This window comes from Passer domesticus, chromosome 6 (genome assembly GCF_036417665.1).
Source record: "Passer domesticus isolate bPasDom1 chromosome 6, bPasDom1.hap1, whole genome shotgun sequence".
Taxonomy (NCBI): domain Eukaryota; kingdom Metazoa; phylum Chordata; class Aves; order Passeriformes; family Passeridae; genus Passer; species Passer domesticus.
The window spans coordinates 70,169,935-70,188,031 of NC_087479.1; the positions used below are offsets into that span (position 1 = coordinate 70,169,935).

General features: G+C 50.4%; 2 protein-coding genes and 1 long non-coding RNA gene across 4 annotated transcripts; all 3 read right to left on the minus strand.

The window, feature by feature from the left end:
* Window positions 1–3,279: 3,279 nt before the first annotated feature.
* Window positions 3,280–5,002, minus strand: LOC135303955 (uncharacterized). Of its 2 annotated transcripts, XR_010365385.1 has the most exons (3): window positions 4,896–5,002; window positions 4,338–4,585; window positions 3,280–4,246 (listed from the first exon to the last, which is right to left on the minus strand). It is a non-coding gene; the product is annotated as an uncharacterized LOC135303955 (long non-coding RNA). The 2 variants fall into 2 exon arrangements; XR_010365384.1 differs by having other exon boundaries at window positions 3,280–4,585.
* Window positions 5,003–5,048: 46 nt separating this feature from the next.
* On the minus strand, window positions 5,049–6,887 carry LOC135302351 (uncharacterized). The gene is made up of 6 exons (XM_064422721.1): window positions 6,777–6,887; window positions 6,469–6,606; window positions 6,092–6,268; window positions 5,809–5,964; window positions 5,487–5,650; window positions 5,049–5,157 (listed from the first exon to the last, which is right to left on the minus strand). Exons 1-6 carry the CDS (start codon window positions 6,885–6,887, stop codon window positions 5,049–5,051), a joined length of 855 nt encoding a protein of 284 aa, XP_064278791.1.
* On the minus strand, window positions 6,809–8,684 carry LOC135302212 (maestro heat-like repeat family member 5). Its single transcript, XM_064422646.1, has 6 exons — window positions 8,515–8,684; window positions 8,182–8,330; window positions 7,792–7,939; window positions 7,390–7,577; window positions 7,171–7,307; window positions 6,809–6,891 (listed from the first exon to the last, which is right to left on the minus strand). The coding sequence occupies exons 1-5, from the start codon at window positions 8,656–8,658 to the stop codon at window positions 7,184–7,186; spliced, it is 753 nt and encodes a 250-aa protein (XP_064278716.1). The 5' UTR covers window positions 8,659–8,684; the 3' UTR covers window positions 6,809–6,891; window positions 7,171–7,183.
* Between the last annotated feature and the right edge of the window lie 9,413 nt (window positions 8,685–18,097).

An 18,097-nucleotide genomic window follows, 5' to 3' on the forward strand; every position in this document is an offset into this window, starting at 1 on the left:
CTTACTAAGATTATAAGTTGAATGGGCTAAATTAATGCTTCATAGAATGTTTTATGTTGATTGAATCCTGCTCTAAATTATTTTTGGCTTTAAAGTTCTCTTATTTTCAAATGTTGCCAGTGAAGGGTTTTGATGTTGTTCCGAACTCTTGAGAACATCTCGTCAGTATTTCTCCTGCTTTTCTAACTTAGAGTACATGAACAAGTTTAAATCCTTTTAAAGTATCTCATAGAGCAATGTTTTTGGAGGCTTGCATTTTAATTGGCACAGCAAGCAGGGTACTCTTGAGGTGAGATGGGCCTTTTATACAGCATTAACTGTTCATGACATAATAAAGGAGAAATAAATTGTCAGTCAAAGCTGCTCTTTTCTGGCAGAAAAGTAATAGAATCCCACGCAGAAACTGATCTGAACTGCTCTCCACTGACGCACTTGCTAAAAGCTTATATAGAAAGCTTGTCCAGCCCTAAAGAGAGATGGGGATGGAGAGAAACTAGCACCATCCACAGTTACTTGTGGAGAAACATGAAATTTGGTAGAAGAAAATTAAAAATTCCCAGTAAAGGACCATGCCTGGTATGCATATGCATGGAGGTTTGACTCAGAGCTGTATGGTGCCCATCAGCTGGAAAAGGAGCTGCATCAGCTGCAAATTGCTGAGCCTGAAACAATAGCCAGCCTCAGGCCAGAGCAGGAATTGAATGCCAGGATGAAGCCAGCCCCCAAACCATGAGAAACCAGTGAAACACGCTCTTCCAAAGCCAAAGAGCTTTAGAGTTGCAATTCAACACTGCTGGGGAAGGCCCGGAAGCAGTGTTTTCCGTAGTCCAGGAACAGCCAGGCCTTCCTGACTGCAAGGTCAGCCCCACAGCCCTTGGGAGGCCTTTAGTGCCTCAAAGTCCAACCCCGCCCCTCACCCTAAACTCTCCCCACCCCTATAAAATACAGAGGCAGGATGCCCCGAAAATGATGTCACCTTCCTCTGCTCCCTGGAGGAGAGGTTCGGCTCTGCAAAGCCAATCTTCTTCCCTCCTCATCCCAAGCCCTGCTCACTGATAAAGAAGGAATTCACTTACCAGGATGCAGTGTCTGCAGTGATACCTCATTCTGCAACAGAAGTGGTTGAACTACACGGGAAAATAAGCAATGATCGCAAAGAAAGGGAAATGGAGAATGTTTTGCGAATTTGGATTTGGGGGAATGAAATAGAACTTTTGGAGAAGGAAGCACATGGTGAAAAGCGCTGGTCTTTTGCTCAGGGAACAACTTGTGGTATGAAAAGTTTGGACCCCTTGCAGAGGGGGGAACCCCATACAATGCATGAGAAACAGCTAATGCCTGTTGACCTTCTTCTGTGTTATTGTAAGTTATTTCAACATTCAAGGATCAAAACTGAGAAAACAAAATCTTGGCACCACCTCCAAAAAGTTATGGTTGTTGATAGAAGGTGGTGGATTGAAATATCCCTAGAGGCTCTCTGGAAAGAAAATGGGGATTAAATGGGGACTCAGTTTCCCCGGATTCTTAATGAAGCTTTGCAAACTGCTCCTGCCCTGCCTCCTTCTGGCAGCCCTGGCTATTGAGCCTTGTCTGCCACCAAAGGCTGGAAGCCGAAATGCTGCTGCTAGAGCATAACCCTTAGGAGAAAATGCTTTTATCATCGTGCAAGTTTGTTGTTTTGGTCTCACTAATAAGCCTGAATGTTCAAGAATGTCCTCACTAGTCAGGAGACTGGGTGTACATCCAGACCCGGAAAGGAGAGGCACTTAACCAGAAGTGGAAAGGACTTTTGATCCCATGGCTGTGAGATTTACAGCTGGACACTCCTAAATTATGTGATTAAAGTTAGCTCTGGACACATGGAATTGTATTGGACAGTCCAGTAAATGTAACTCTGCTGCAAATAAAGCTGCAGTGGACATTTCTAAAATGAAAAACATTAAATGTTTTCTCTTTTTGCCCATTTCCAGAGCAGTGTCCCTGGTATGGCAGCAAGGCTGTTTGTTCCTGAATTAGTCAACCATCCTAGCAGGACCATGTACCTAATGACTACAATAGCAAGTATGGCTTTGAGTGCCAGAGGGGTAAGAGACCAAGAAAGAAAAGAGAGCCATGTCTGTAGGAATGTGCACCCTAATGGCAGAGTGGCAAAACTAGCCTTTGTCCCCCAGAAAAGAAAAGAAGGCCAGAAGTTTCTCTCAAGGATTAGGTGAAAAGCCACCTCATGGGACCTCAGGGACTTCACCAAATACTTGAGGACATCTAATTGGATAGAAGCCAAAAAGTCCCGCTTGATCCATCAGGGAGGAAAAGAAGAGAAGAAAAGAGCTAAGTGCTTTTGTGAAGTGTTTTTACCAGGAGCAGACTGCTGCACCTGGCTCGAGTTTTTCTCTTTGTTATTATACCTTTTATTAAACCTTTTTGTTTCTAACACTGCAGCAGAAGTCATCCTGCTAATTTTATGCCCCCAGAGTAATAGATAAGCTGTCCTTGGGTGTATTATATTTCTTTTGAGGGCTTATGAGACCTGGCTAAGAAAAAGAAACATAATAGAGCAGAACTGGGCAGCAGCAGGGGGTACTACAGTGCACTCACAGCCACCTGCCAATGCAGCTGGCCAAAACTAAAACAAGCACAACCAAAAACCCAAACACTACAGGTGCTTGGCCTAATAGCCTGGTTACTAATAACATAAGAAAACAACTATTAAAGATGACACCTGGGACACCAGCTGGCCAGAGCCATTTCCCAGCTACCCCAAAACTTGCCTTTCTCTGCGAACACAGAGGTTTCAGTTGCCCACCTTTCAGAGAGAGGAGCCTGCCAGACCAGGTTGAACATTCAGCAATGTCTACTTGAATGATCTCAAGCTTTCAATCCAAGCCCAAGCTTATGAAGTGTGATTCTTCCTTTAATTTCCTAGATTCAAAACTGATTCTTCAGATCTATGCATGAGACAGTTCTCCAGATCTACTGAGGACATGGAATGGTTTGGAAAGCAAACTAAGGAACAAGGCAAAAAACCAAATTTTATAGGGCCAGGGAGAAAATGCTAAGAGGAAAAAGAGCAATTGTGTTTCTATTCCATCCTTATTAGCTATAACTTGCAATTGCTGTGGGGTAGTTAAGAGTTTATTCAGGTTGACAACTTGAGTCAAAAGTTTATTTCATTCCTGAAGCTGCAGACTTGAAATGCTTCAAGTTCTTACATCCCAGGGGAATCCTGTATGCAAAATACTTGAAAACACATTTTTTATCAGAAAGAAAAAGAGATTTAAGCATTGTTGCAAGTGTTTTATATATTCATAGAAATATCAAACTACTAGGTTAATTCCTGAGACTATTTTTATCTTTTGCTCTTGTGCTTATTGTTCTCTTATTCCATATTCTCTTACTACTTGTAACCCACACTAATCCTATCTCACTGCATGCAATAATAAAGCAAAGAATTACCTAAGGGATGAAAAGAAGGCATTCCTCACTATCTTGCATAAGGATGAAAATGGAACATTTCAAAGACTTCAACAACTCATTTCTCTGAATAGGAGCAAAGAAATAAAAGGCAGCAAGCTTTAAACACTCCACAAATTCTAGCAGAAGTAAGCAGCTCACAAAGGGCACTAAGGCAGGGAGACATGTGGACACGTGCACACCATCACCTCATCTGACAAAAATGAACCTGTTTCACAGCACCAGGCAGTTCATAGAGCCAAACTCCTTCCCCAGCCCCATGGGAAAGCAGTGTCAAGGCACAGGAACCGGGAAGTGTCCCAGGGTGCAGAGATAATGCTGGCAGCATTTGAGCCTGCAGCACTGGCTCAGACACACTGAAGTTCAGCTGTTGCTGTGCAGCAGTTTCTTCACACTGGTAAGTTTCATGGGGCTGGCTGTATTTTTCACAACAGCCACTTCAGTACAGGACGGGTGTAGTGAAAAGCACCGCAAGCTCCTTTGCCCTCGGTGGATGTTTGCCATGGAAGAGCATACTCAAGCTGGCTCTTCTAAAACCCAGGGTCCTTGCTCCCTTCAGTGTGCTCAGCACGACCTTCAACTCCACGGTGCTGTGCAACTGGAGCAGCAGGACAGGGACCTCTGCAGCTTGAGCTGCCCTTGTTCCTCTCTGCCCGTGCACAGACGACGGCGTGGAAGAGGATGGCAACAGGGCCCTGCATGTCCCTGGGCTCAGGATTTGTGCTGCTTCAGCTCCACAGAGGGAGCCACGAGTCATGTGAAAAAGCCAAAGTGTCTATTAAGGGAAGGCAAAGTGAAGGGGTGAACTGGGAGGGGAAAAAAGGGGATGGGCAGGGCCTGGGGGCTAGAGGGAGGGAACTACCAACAGGAAGGGAGGAGCTCCTGAAGGTTGCCACAGGCTCAGCTGTGACCAGCAAGAGCTGCTGGGCCTGCAGCTTCAGCTGGTCCCCTCTGCTCTGCAGTTAGTCCCATCTTCAGTGGGAAGTGGGGGTGGCCAAAGGACACTGGTTCTTCCCATCCTGCAGGCGCAGTTCGGCAGATCTTGCGTCGAATGTCAGCTGGACAAATTGCTTTATAAAGGAGGGGCACTCATATTCGCTCAGGGCTTGAAGGGCTGGAAAAGAAAGGAACAGTGCCACGGTCACAGGCCTGATTGCTGGCATCCAAGCAAAGCCTCCTGCCAGGGCCTTCCCACCCAGCTTTTGCCATGGCCAGGAGTGAGCGGCTGACAAGGGCTTTGGCCAGAAGGCGCTGGCCTCGCATCCCGCACGTGTCTCTGAAAGCTCTCCGGGCTCTGCTCCCGCTGCCCCTGGTCCGCACAGGGAGCAGAGCCCTGGGCAGCCCGGGCAGGGATTGTAGCTCCGGGGCCAGGATGTGCAGCTGCCCCCGGCGGTCCCTGCTGGCACACGGCTGCCCTCACTCACCCTCACTGAGGACCTGGAGCTCCTCCTTCTGTCCCATCAGGAGCACTCCGGCCACCCCTGGCAACACAGAGGCTGTGGGGCCCCAGGCGGCACAGCTGCCCGACACGGGCGCTGCCAGCCCCGGGGCCGCACGCCCTCCTCCCCGGGCAGGGCTCAGCCCGGGCCCTGCCGCACGCTGCCGCCCGAGGGAGGGCACGGCTGCGGGAGGGCGGCGGCAGCGCCGAGGGCGGGCGGGGCTGCAGCGGCCCGGGCGCGGCTCCCACTGCCGGGGCAGCGGCCGGGCCGGGAGGCGGGGAGGGACGCCGGGCTCGTGGCTCACCGATGATCCTGACGGCCGCCTCTCGCAGGGGCCGCTGCGGGCTCTGCAGGCGCGGCAGGGCCCAGCGCAGGTGCTCGGCCGCTCGGCTCGCGTCCTGCAGCAGCTGCGGGGAGCAAAGGCTCGGCGCGGGCTCTGCCCCTTGGCCGGGCGCTCCCTGCGCCCAGCACCGGCCGAGCCGGCCCGCACGGCCCAGGGCAGGGAGCGGCGTGCGGGGCGCGGGCTGGCGGCCCTGGGGGCAGAGTTGGGCAGGGACACAGCTGCCAGCCCCGCACACTGAGCACCGGGGCCAGGGGGCTTCTCCAGCCCGCGGCTGGCGCTTCCAGGCTCTCCTTACCAGGTGCTCGGCAAACTTCATCCGCTGCTCCTTCCTCAGCAGCTCCTCCATGTCCCTCCTCCTCAGGAACCGGGCCGCACAAAGCAGTGTTTCCAAAGAGGCCTGGAGAGCAGCACACAGCCAGAGGTGGAACCAGAGCCCAGGGCACAGGACCTGTGTCCCTGTGCCAAGGCCATGCAAGGCTGCAGCCTGCCAGCTGCCAGGGCTGGAGGCAGCCGAACCCCTTGCCAGGGATGTGGCAGCATCACACAAAGCCTCACCTTGGCCACACGCCGGTTCTCATTGTGCCAGCAGAAGAAGAGAGGGAGCAGGCTGCGGCTCACAATTCTTGTCAAAGGCTTTTTGCCCTCTTCCACTACCAGCTCCATCACCTTGCTGAAGAGCTGAATGGAGAGCAGCTGCACATGGCTGCTCTCCTGGAACAAAGAAAAAGACCTCAGCACCAACTACTCCAGGCCCAGCAGGGCAGAGGCCTAAAACTGCACAAGATACAAAATTTCTAGGCAGCCTCGAGTGCTCCTGGCTGGGGGCACAGAGCCTTACATTCTCAAAGTGTGGCAGGAGTGGTTCAGCCAGCTTCAGGGCGGTGATGCCGGGTATCTTGAGGTCTTTCTCCTGGAGCATATATGTAAGCACGGAGAGGATCATCCTGACCATCTCTGCATCAGGATCAGCCAGCTGCTCCAGCAGGTGTTGATACAGGCCACGTATTCCTCCACTCTGTGTGCAAGACGAGGCTGTGCTGTGAAGCTGAGGACAGCTGCAGCAGCAGCAGCTGCTTGGGGCACTCGGGCAGCTGAAGCGGGAGGCAGGAGAGCTGGGAGCAGCTGCCTCTGGTGCCAAAGGCCAGCTGAGCCCAAAGGTCTGTGTTCCCCAGCCCCACGCTGCCAGTGTGGCTTCAGCCACTGCCCCCTTCTTACCAGCAAGGGCTCCTTGCTGAGCACCACGAGGCCTCTGAGCTCCAGGCGCAGCCTGTCCCTGCACTCGCTGGGCAGGTGCCTGGATACGACCGACAGGGCACTGTGACCGTGTTTGCTCAAGTCCAGACACTCCAGGAGCTGAAATGCACAGGGCAGTGATGGGGACCTGGCCAGCAGGAGCCTGGAGCCGCACAGGGCCGGGCCCAGGCAGCAGCAGCGGGCACGGGCAGCGTCCCAGGGGCTGCAGCTACCAGAGGCCAGAGAGCTGGGAGGCAGCTCAGCCAGGCAGCGCTGGCCATTAGGCTCACCTCCACCAAGAACGCCAGGGCAGGCAGATGACAGCGTGGCTGCTTCCTGATGAGCAGGCTGAGCAGGTACAAGGCGATGCGGGAACACAAGGGGGCCAAGCCACGGCGCATCTCCCTGGCAGGGGGGAAAAAGGCACCAAAGCCCTAAGCCAGGCAGGAAAACCTCTCCCAGGACTGACTCACAGAGGTCTGATCTGTCCCTAGCACTGCCAGGGGACGTGGGTGCTTTGGGAGGCAGCTGCTCCCGGGCACCCTCCTCTGCCAGCCTTTTCCAGTCTGCTTGGGTGCCCCTATGTGGCAAGGCACTCTGGCCCAAAACCACAGGGACTGTGTGGGGCACTCCGGGCACAGGGCACAAATGCTGGTGGTGGTGGCGGGGAGAAGGGGCTCTCACCTGGCCAGCAGACCTACTGCATAATGCTGGGTGTCGGCACAGAGCAGGTGTCCCAGACCTGCTTGCACTCCAGAGCCACCAGCTTGTTCTCAAAGCCCAGTTGGCAGAGCAGAGCCTTCACGGCCTGCACTGCAAACCTGTGTGCCGAGCAAAGGCCAGGTCACACTGGGAGCACTGGCCCTGGCCACAGGGCCATGGGAAGGACAGGGCGACTGGCACCTGTTAGGCTTGGTGGGAAGGCGGTGTTCCTCCTGGCACGCTCTCCAGAAGTCCTCAACCTCTTCTGGTATCTGCTCTGTGGTGGAGAAAACTTGGAAGAGCAGAGCCACAAACAGCTGGGCCGAATGAAGGACTACTGCGTCGTGCCACTCGGGCATGTGGGCAATCTTCCACAGCACCACAGTTGCCTGCAAGGAGAGAGCAGCCCGAAGCAGCGCTCAGTGCCCAGCTGTGCATGTGGCAGGGCCCAAGGGGAAACGCAGGGCGAGCACCCAGCCTGCTGGCCCTGAGCCTGCCCCTAGCCCAGCTTTCAGCCCAGCAGCTGAGGCAGGGAGCTGCAGGGCAGGGAGAGCATGGAGAGGCAACCCGGAGGGTGAGCAAAGGCCAGTTGCAGAAACTCACAGCCAGGGCAAAGACGGCCTCGTTATCCCCACTGTAGAAAAACATACTGTACAGTGGCCTGTCCTCTATCACAGAGAACAGTGCTGGAAGCACCTTCTGCACTGCGGGTCTTGACGTGCCGATGCTTCTCCACATCAGTACAGCAGCTCTGTGGGAGCAGAGCTGCACGTCAGTACCGTGCCCTGTGCAGCCGCGTGGGGCCGGGTGACAGAGCCCCGGTGCCCTGAGGGGCAGGGGGGGAGCATGGCAGCAGCTCAGGAAACAGAGGGGCCCGAGGGTCCTGGAGCTCTCTGCCTGTCTCTCTGGCAGACCCCTCTGGACAGGCTGTGCAGGGTGAGGGGTCCTATGGGCCGGTGAGCACCAAGCTCTTGAGGCCCTTGTGCCCCGTACCTGTCACAGGATGGGGCACAGCGCAGGAGGCTCATCACCACATTAGCAGGGTGTTCTTCAGCCAGGCTCAGAAAGTCTGTTTCCAGCCCCGTGTCCGCAGTGACACGGGACACGAGTCTCTGGTGAATGTCCCCCACCCTGGCTGCCACCTGGAGGAGGCATGGGGATAGCTTGGAGTGCTGTCTAAGGGAGCAACTTGCCCACCTTCCCCCAGGAAGTGCTTGCCTTCCCACCCCACTGTGCTGGCCTCAATGGCTAAGGGGACCCAGGGGACGTGGCCTAAGGGGCCACACGATCCTGGGAGGCCTGCAGCCCTGGCCCCAGGCTGCTTACCTGCTGCTGAGATGAAAAAATATCCGGAATGGGAGCAGGAATCCCAGTCCAAGTGGCCGTGCTGTTCATCTTTGAGATGGCCCGAGTCCTTGGTGTCCTTCGCTTCCAGCTGTTTGTGCTGGCCGTGCCCTCAGTCGGAGCCATGACAGCCTTCGCCCGGCCCGCAGCTGTTGCCCTGTCTGAGGTTGCCGCATGCTCAGAGGACGCCGCGCTGGCACCAGGCCGTGCCCGCAGCTCGCTGGGCCTGGAGCCGCGCTCGGCTGTGCCCTCGGTGGCGGTGGCACTGGTCTTTCTGCGCCGAACACGCAGGAACCTCCACAGTGCCTGCAGCAGAAGGAAGGGCGGGAAGAGAGGGACATTCCAGGGTCTGCTCCAAGCGCGGGGCTGTGCCGAGCAGTGCCAGCAGGCCCAGCCCAGGCCGGGATGGCCGCAGGTACCTGTGCTGCTCTGTGGAAGCGTCCGCTGGTGGGATCCTGTTCTCGTGTCCCATCCTTTCCTGCATCTGGCAAAGAGCAAGTGCAGCCAGAGCTGAGGGGCTGCAGGAAAGGCTGGAGAACACAGCCCAGCCCTGTGATCCCTAGGCAAGGACAGCCCTGGGATGCCCAAGAGACAGAGCACGGCCACCGAGAGGGCAGCCCTGGCCCCTCTTCCATCCTGTCCATGGGCATGTCCAGAGGGGCAGGGATGGGATGGGGCCAGGTTGGCTGCAGGCACCAGCCCTGCGGCCCAGCCCTGCCACTCACCGTCCTGCAGTGGTTGCAACTGCTCTGGCTCTGCAGGCTGCTGCGCTGGGGCAGCTGCAGCGCCATTCTTTTTCTTCCCCCGAAGCATCCTGAATAGGCTGAGCACTCTGCCTGCCATCCCGCTGTCTGACCTCGAGGGCACGTTGGAGACAGATGCCTCGGCAAAGGTCCAAGTCAGCGGGTGCAGCAGTCGCGCCTTCCAGAAGTCTCAGGAAGGCCACAGGACAGCAAGTCCTGCACTCTGGTCTCAAGGGCTCCTGTCGCAATGACAGGAGACTCCTTGTGAGGGATGGAGGTCACCAAGTCCCACGGCCAGGCCACGAGGGCACCGGCCGCAGGGATGGGAGATGCCTCAGGAAAGCGCTGAGTCACCAAGTCCTGCAGTCTGGCCGCAGGGCCAGCCACAGGAGTAACGTCTCAGAAAAGCTCCGGGTCAGCAAGGGGTGAGCCAGCTGTGCGGGGTCTCCTCACAGCACCACTCTCTCCTGTCCTGTCCCGTCGTGTGCACCGAGCACTGGGGCCTGCCCGCGTCGCCACCAGCACCTATGTCAGCGTGTGTCACAAAGGGCTGCTGGCACACCCTGTCCAACTCCGTTCCACAGTGACCATGCTGCAGCGTGTCACAAAGGGCCCTCGGACGCGCTGCCATGTGCCCTGGGGCCTCCCCCACCCCACCCAAAGTGCCTCCAATTGGAAGGAATGTGTTGCCCCAAGTGTCTAAGGCGGCCCGGGACACACCAAAATCAACCAAGTGCTCAGGGAAGGACTCTCCACAGTGCCTGGCTCGCACAGCCCAGCTCAGTGCTGGCCCTGGAGCAGAGCAGCTTCCAGCAAGCAAGATGCGAATGCATCTTGCCAAGAGTTAAAACACAGCAGACAGGGACGTGGCATTAGTGTGTGCATAAAGGCCTTTGAATTCACAGCTCTCCATGAAAGCTTTGGGGCTCTCACGTGGACAGAGACGATCCGTCTCAGACCTGTGCTCAAAGCGGGGGAACACACCCTACCACAGGTGCTTGGCTTGGTCTCCACAAGCCCGGCAGATGTCAAAGCTGCTCTTCACATCCTTCCCCCTTCCCTGCTCCTCTGCCAAGTGCAAGGGGCCTCAAGGACTGAAAGGAGCGCAGGGAGCCAAAGGGAGACAGCTGCACCTACCTCACTGGGGGCTCCTGGGCATGGGCATTGGGGGTGAGAAAGCCAGATTTTCAGGAATAACATGGGAAAGCACCATTGTCTACATTAGGGAAAATTCATTCCTTTCCCATGATTCAAATGCTGATTCAAATGCTGTACTCCCTTTCACACCTGTACCCTTTGTATCTTTCATTAGTTATTCCTGTAAAAACTTTTTCCCTCCCCATCCCCCTCAACATGTATCACGCCACCTTTTGCCCTCCCCACGAACTTTCCAATGACCCACGAGTTGGGTCATTTTGTACCTAACCCCTCTTACTTGCTGCTGTGCTTAAAAACAGTAACTTTCCCCAAGGACATTGCACTCCCCTGGTGTCCTTCTAACTGGTTGTTACCCGATCCTGCTGTCCCTCTGACTCACCGTCCGTTCCTCAGTTTATCCTCCATATTTTCCTATCACTTTTGCACCTTGCAATAACTCAGTTGAAATTATCCAGGACTCGAGCTTCCCTCTTTCCATCTGGTGAAAAGAAACATCTAGCCAGGGTAGAGCAGGTGGGATTCTGACCCTGGGACCTGGGGAAGCAGTTTCCTTGAGAATCAAGCTCCTCTCCTCCAAAGACACTTCCCCAAATGTCTGCATTTCCCAGAGAACACCAACACACACATCAGAAACCCTGGCAAGGCTGAATTCCTTCTGCTCCTTGCAGCACAGGCACTCCAGCTCGAGCTCATCTTCCTTCCCCCAGCTCTGTGTCACTTCCTTCCCCACGCCCACGTGTCGCTTTGGGCGTGCAGCCCCGGGTCCCTACAAACACGAGCTGCCGCTGCCTCTGCACGTGCCTGAACTCCTGCCTGCGCTCACGGCAGCAAAACCAGGCTGTTCCCAGCCAGGGAGCGGAGCCCTGTTCCCGCAGGAGGCTCTGCTCAGCCCCTTGCAGGATGCTCCGCTGTGCACGCAGCACTTCTTCTGCCCGCCCAGAGCACTCCTGGCACAGCAGAGCACAAGCTGGCCGGCTCTGGGCTCAGCACTCCCCAAACACAGGCACAGGAAGACTCAGCCGCTGTTTTGCAGCCATGCCCAAGACAGCTGGGAAGGGTCCCCTGCCTCTGGTCTCACTTGGTTGTCTTTCTGACTGGGCCTGAGGCAGAGGCTGTGATTCCTCACTTGTGGGGAGAGCAGAGCTGCCAGAAGCGCACCCAGCCTGCAGGCACTGCCTGACAGCGCTGCAGCCACTGGGACGCTCGCGCCTCTGAGTCACAGCCACTGCACTGCTGCTGCTGCTTCATTTGCTTTGAGGCACACCCAGAGCTCACTGTTAGGCCATCATGGTGTCTGGTTCTGCCCTCTTCCTGTCCCTGTGTATGCATGGAGCATTCCTGTGCTTTCAGCAAGCTCTCGGGGAGAACTTCCAGCATGGCAAGCTCCTCTGCCCTTGGTGGATGTTTGCCATAGAAGAGCATACTCAAGCTGGCTCTTCTAAAACCCAGGGTCCTTGTTCCCTTCAGTGTTCTCAGCACAACCTTTAACTCCACGGTGCTGTGCAACTGGAGCAGCAGGACAGGGACCTTTGCAGCCTGAGCTGCTCTTGCTCCTCTCTGCCCATGCACAGACGACGGCGTGGAAGAGAACGGCAGCAGGGCCCTGTGTGTCCCCGGGCTCAGGATTTGTGCTGCTTCAGCTCCACAGAGGGAGCCACGGGTCAAGTGAAAAAGCCAAAGTGTTTATTAAGGGAAGGCCAAGCAAAGGGGTGAACTGGGAGGGAAAAACGTGGATGGGCAGGGCCAGGGGGCTAGAGGGAGGGAGCTGCAAACAGGGAGCAAGAAGGCAGGAGCTCCTGGAGCTTGCCACAGGCTCAGCTGTGACCAGCAAGAGCTGGGCTTGGAGCTGCAGCTGGTCCCCTCTGCTCTGCAGGTGCTCCCATCTTCAGTGGGAAGTGGGAGTGGCCAAAGGACACTGGATCTTCTGAGCCTGCAGATGAAGTTCGGCAGATCTTGCGTCGAAGGTCAGCTTGACAAACTGGTTTATGAAGGAGGGGCACTCGTATTCGCTCAGGGCTTGAAGGGCTCGAAAAGGGAGGAACAGAGAATAAAAAAGTCTTGACTAGCATTGATTTGTTTGTTGTTTGCTTTTTAAAATTTTCTGGTCTCTTGATAGCTTAAGAGTTTCTGTCTATCTATTTTTTACATTTCTTTGTTTCGGTTATTTGTTTTCTGGTCTATGGAAATCTATAATATTATCTCAGCTTTTTTTTTTTTTCTTTTTTTTTTTTTTTGTTTTGTTTTGTTTGTAATCTACATCATGACTGCCATGGTAAGTTACTTACCAGACAACAAAAACTTTATGCACTTTGTTTTTGCACTGCTGGAAGCTGTGTCAGCTGTGTCATGCTCTTTGTGTGCCCATAAGATATGACAAGGAGCAGCTGTAGTGGATGTCAAAGGAGTGCAAGGAGGGGTGGAGGAATCAATTTGCATTCCTTAGAAAGAAGGGAAACAGAAGTACTGAGATGCTTTACGCTACTTCTGTGATGGGTTTCTGGCATATTGTAATACAATTATCTACAAGCAGGAAATCAGCAGGCTGCTAAAAAATGACAGCAGTGGGCTGAATACCCCTAGTGCTGAAGGGCAAGGGATTTAATTTGTTCCTATGTTGGTAGGGATCTCATTCTGTGATAAGGTAAAGAAACAAACTGCAAGTAAAATAAATCTGTGCACATCTGTGTTGAGACACTCTGACTGGCGAGGTGTCTGGATGTTGTGTGCATAAGAATCTCTAACCAAATACCAAATTCTAATTGACTTTCACAAGTGAATTCATACTGGATTTCACAAAGGCAGTTGTCAATGCTCTGCAGTTGAGCAGCTTCTTGAATTAGGAGAAACTTGCTCACTATTCTGAGCAGACTGCATTCTGAAAGTGCAGGTGAAAGAGTTAAAAAATCCCATCAAATATGAATTAGCAGAGAAAGGATTTCTGAAAATTGCATTGTAAATAGAAATGTATTTTTCTGATTTTACTTTCATTGTTCTGTAAAATTAGGATGACTTTTATGAATAAAAGAATTTCTGTTTATTGAACATAAGAAATTCTTTTCTTCTTTACAAATGGCTGCATAAATTAAATACTATTTCTATATTTCAGAAAGCTGTGGGAGAGCTGTGAAGAGTTCTGTTTAAATCACCCCAAGTGATTTCTAAATCACTTCTAAATTGTTTAAATCATCTCCAGCCTATAAGATAGGAAACTCTTTTTGTTAGAGAAGAAGCTAACCCATGTCTCTTCATACTTGAAATATCTGATGCTTTGAATAATACATGACATTTGAATGCTGATTTTGCACTTGGGACCAATATCATCTACTAATCTTTAGGGATATTGGGACCTGACATCCATCTCAGCAGCTTGCTTTATGCAGTAACCAGCTGCAAGCAACTTAAAGAACATCAGCTGTGAGAGTCACTTCTAAAACTTCCTGTCTCCAAAGTTAAATTATTTAAACAAGTACTATAGGTTTTTAATAAGATGTAAAATGTATAAGGAAGCTTTCAGAATGGCTTAGTGAGATATAAATGGACTGTGATTGACTGGAAATACACCTAGGTGCTGTGATGGTACCTTTTTGCTATGGAAGTGTGAGCCTGCTGTTACTCAGGAATGACAGACTTCATTGTCAGGAAAACAAGAGGTTCCATAGAGCAAGGAGTTTCCAACAGTGCAAACTAGCACCAATCATTTTGCAAGTCAGGACAGCCTTCAATCACATTTCTTTTCAAGTTTCATATTGGATGCTCTCATGACTGTTTTCTGTTCACAGACTCATCTGGAAAATGTGGAGATCTTGAGCTGTTTACACCGACTAATCCCTCAGGCTAGGAAATAGAGCAGAAAACAATGCATGTGACAGACTCCTTAATCCTTTTATGATATCCATCTTTAATAGGCATCCTGATGGCACACAAGAAACCTGACTGCAGAGTGGTGATGCATACAGAGCACATGTCACTAGTTGCTCAAAAGTGGGCCTGTGGGTATTTCAGGCTGAGTGGGTGGGTGTTTTCTATATCACATGCATGTGACAGCTCTCTTCGTGTAGTAGGTGAATGCAGTAACTGATGTTCCACCACTAACATTTGTTTTATGCAATCAAAGAAAAGGGTTTTTTCTTTACATTATTTGTTTCTATATATCCAACTCTGTATCATAATGGATTCTGAAAGCCATAGTGACTTTTTCATCTGCTGTTTTTTTTTTTTGTTTTTTTTTTTTTTTTTTTTTTTTAAGAGGTCTAATAGCACAGTTAACACAGTTGAATTATTTCTCCATGTAAGAAATTTCACTCCATTTTCTGCTTTCCACATTTATTCAATTTATTTTCATCAGGTGCCAGCTTGCTGTCTGGCAAACCAATCTCATTCTATATTGGTTTGTGATGAGGCCACAGCACAAAACAAAGCAAAAAGAATAGGAAAAAAGTATCCAAGAAAAGAGAAGCCCTTGACCTCCTTCCTTTATGTGGCAGCCTCATTTGGCTGAAAGATAAGTGTTGTAGTATAGATGAAAGTAATTCCTCTAGTACAAGAAGTATAAATTTATTTCTAGCTCCTCTCAGTGTGGAATTTGTGTGCTAGATTTGGATAGTTAACATTTTGTGACAGGAGTCATGATTCAGCAGAAAATATTTTCTAGTTGAAAAACTCGCGTGACCGATAGCTGGTGAAAACCCAACACAAGCAGAAAGTTTGTTTGGCCACCCTGTCTTAAGAGCCTCACTGCTGAGTGAAATTGGCAAAATGAAGCCAAGATCTTTCCAAAGGCTCGGGCCTGTTTATTGAAAGTCAAGACAAGCGCAGAGGAAAGCCCAGGGTGAGCCTGGGACCTGGGCGGCAAGTCCGAGTTCCAAGCTAACAATGCTGCGTGCTGTACAGGGTGTTTCCTTGGGCACGGGCTGGGCAGAAGGACCCAGGTGCTCAGCACCCGCGGCTTTTAAAGTCTCTTAAAGCCACAGGAGTGGTGCACTCTCAATCCACCTTTTGCTTGCTCCTTTTCTTGGTTGTTGGTTGCTCCATAAAATGGTACATCTCTGGCCAATCATTCCAGAGTTCTGAGGCTTCATTGGCTGCTTGCTCTTGCAATCATGTTTCATATTAATGTCATCATCTCCTGAGGCAGTTTTCTAGCAAATTCCCTCACCCAGATCTCACCACCCTCCCTCTACTGGGCATGCATTCCTATTTCAGCACATTTAATTCCGTAACTTATTACTCTATAACTTATTACCTAAATTAAGTATAACAATTGATTGCATTAAGTAACAATTCATGTCCCCGCCTACAAAAGCTAACTTATTTATAACCCTACTGCCAAGAACTTGGAGCTCTGCTCCTGCGCCTTTCTTGGCAGGGCTCCTGGGGCAGCTGGTTACTGTGCCAACACTACCTGTTCTTCTGTATCAGATACAGGAGTGATGAGAGAAAAAAAGAAAACACAGTGTAAAGCAGAGCTCCTGAAGAAGGGACAGCCACAGTGTGTCCTTTTGTTGTTCAGAAGCTTCTCACCGTCAGGGAAGGGAGCAAACCACATCAAAACCTACCACTTTAAACCTGAACTGGAAATCCGATCATCCTCTTGTGGTATTCACATATTCTGTGGACAGAAAGAGACTTCATTCTCTGCCAGGATTTTCCTGAGAAGCTGTGAGAAAGCTCAGAGAAAACTAATTCTTCTCTTAATCTCTGCACCTGTTGTTGTGCACATGTGGAATGTGTTCTGGAGGTTGTTTACCAAAAGGTAGTTTCCTAATTGGACTCTAGTGCTGGTGTTGGATTCCTTGACCAATTGGATCCAGTGTGTTGGACTGGCTGGGAATGGAGATGGGTTTTTCCTAGTAGTATAGTGTAGTAGTGTAATATAATATAGCATAGCTTAATAAAGCAATTCTTCAGCCTATACTATACTATACTATACTATAATATAGTATAGCTCGATAAAGCAATTGCTCAGCCTTCTGCAATCATGGAGTCAATGCACATTATTCCCCCCATTCGAGGGCCCTCTGCCACACAATAATCCTATAAGGATTGATCAATGGCCTTTAACAGAGAAAAAATTAAATATCCTTAAGAGATTGGTAAAGGAGCAATTAGAGGTCCAAGATCACATCACACCCATGAATAGTCCCTGGAATTCACCAATATTCCTCATCCACAAGAAGACATCGGGTTCCTGGAGGTTGCTTCATGACCTGAGGAAGATGAATGGAATGACTGAAGACATGGGACCTCTTCAGCCTGGACTTCTTTCTTTAAAAATGTCACATTAAAAATGTGACTTTATGGTCTCATTTTTCAATGGACCTTTCTGAGAGATATCCTTTGTTGAGAATAGAATGGGTTTGTCTTCCCTACAGGTTTCCAAAGACTAGTTTTACAGGTTAGGGATGATAGCACAAATTGTCATTGAGGCCAGAACAAGATTGTTCAGTTTAGCAAGTCAAGAATTTGCAGTTATCTATTTACCACTGAAAAAAAGATTCTCTTGATTGGGCAATGCAAAATTCTGATGATTTACAATATGCATTATTAAATTTTACAGGTATTTGTTCTGTTCCTTACGTGGCTCACAAATTATTGCAAGCAAAATTGAGTTTTAGAGAGGAACCTGTGTTAAGTGAGGAACCTTTAAATGCAATAACTCTCTTCCCTGAGGGATCTGGGAAAAGTCATAAATCAGTTGTAATTTGGTTGAACCAAACATCTAAAACCTGGGAATCAGATTTTCTAATAATAGAAGGATCTCCTCAGATTGTTGAGCTTGCTGCTGTGGTTCAGGCTTTTCAGCTCTTCCCACAACCTTTTAATTTAATCAGAGATTCTGTTGCTAATGTGGTTAAAAGATTAGAAGGATCAGTTCTAAAGGATGTTAGTAATGACACTTTATATTGTTGGCTTCCCTGTCTTTATACATCATTGCAATATAGAACTAATCCATATTTTGTTTCTCACATCAGGGCTCATTCTTCACTTCCTGGATTTCTAGTGGAAGAAAATGCGAGAGCAGACAAACTGGGAATGGTTATTTCAAACACTTTGCAAAACATTTTTGAACAAGCAAAACTGAGTAATGTCCTTTTTCACTGAAATGTGCAAGCACTTGTGCGAATGTTTCAAATTTCTAAAAGTCAGGCTAAAGCTGTCATCAGTACTTGCCCTGACTGCCAGCTTGTGCAGCCTCCTGTTTCTACAGGAGCGGTCAACCCGCGGTGTTTGCAGAGCCTGCAGTTGTGGCAAATGGATATCACTAAATACCTTTCCTTTGGTAAATTTAAAAATACTCATTTTTCAGTAGACACATTCTCTGGTGCAGTTTTTGCTTCTCTTCACACAGGTGAAACAGGTAACCATGCTTGTCAACATTTTTTTGCAAGCTTTTGCTTCATTGGGTGTGCCCCAAAAAGTAAAAGTCTGCAATGGTCCCACATATATATCTCAAAAATTGGCCACATTTTTAAAGGATTAGATTGCTCATCACCATTCTCCCACAAGTCAAGCAATTGTTGAGAGGACACATCAGACATTAGAACACATTCTTGATCAAGAATGAGGGGGGGAGTAGAGATCACACCACAGATGAGATTGAACAAAGCTTTATATATTTTTCATTTCTTGAACTGCTCTGTTGCAGAACCTGATCCACCAATTTT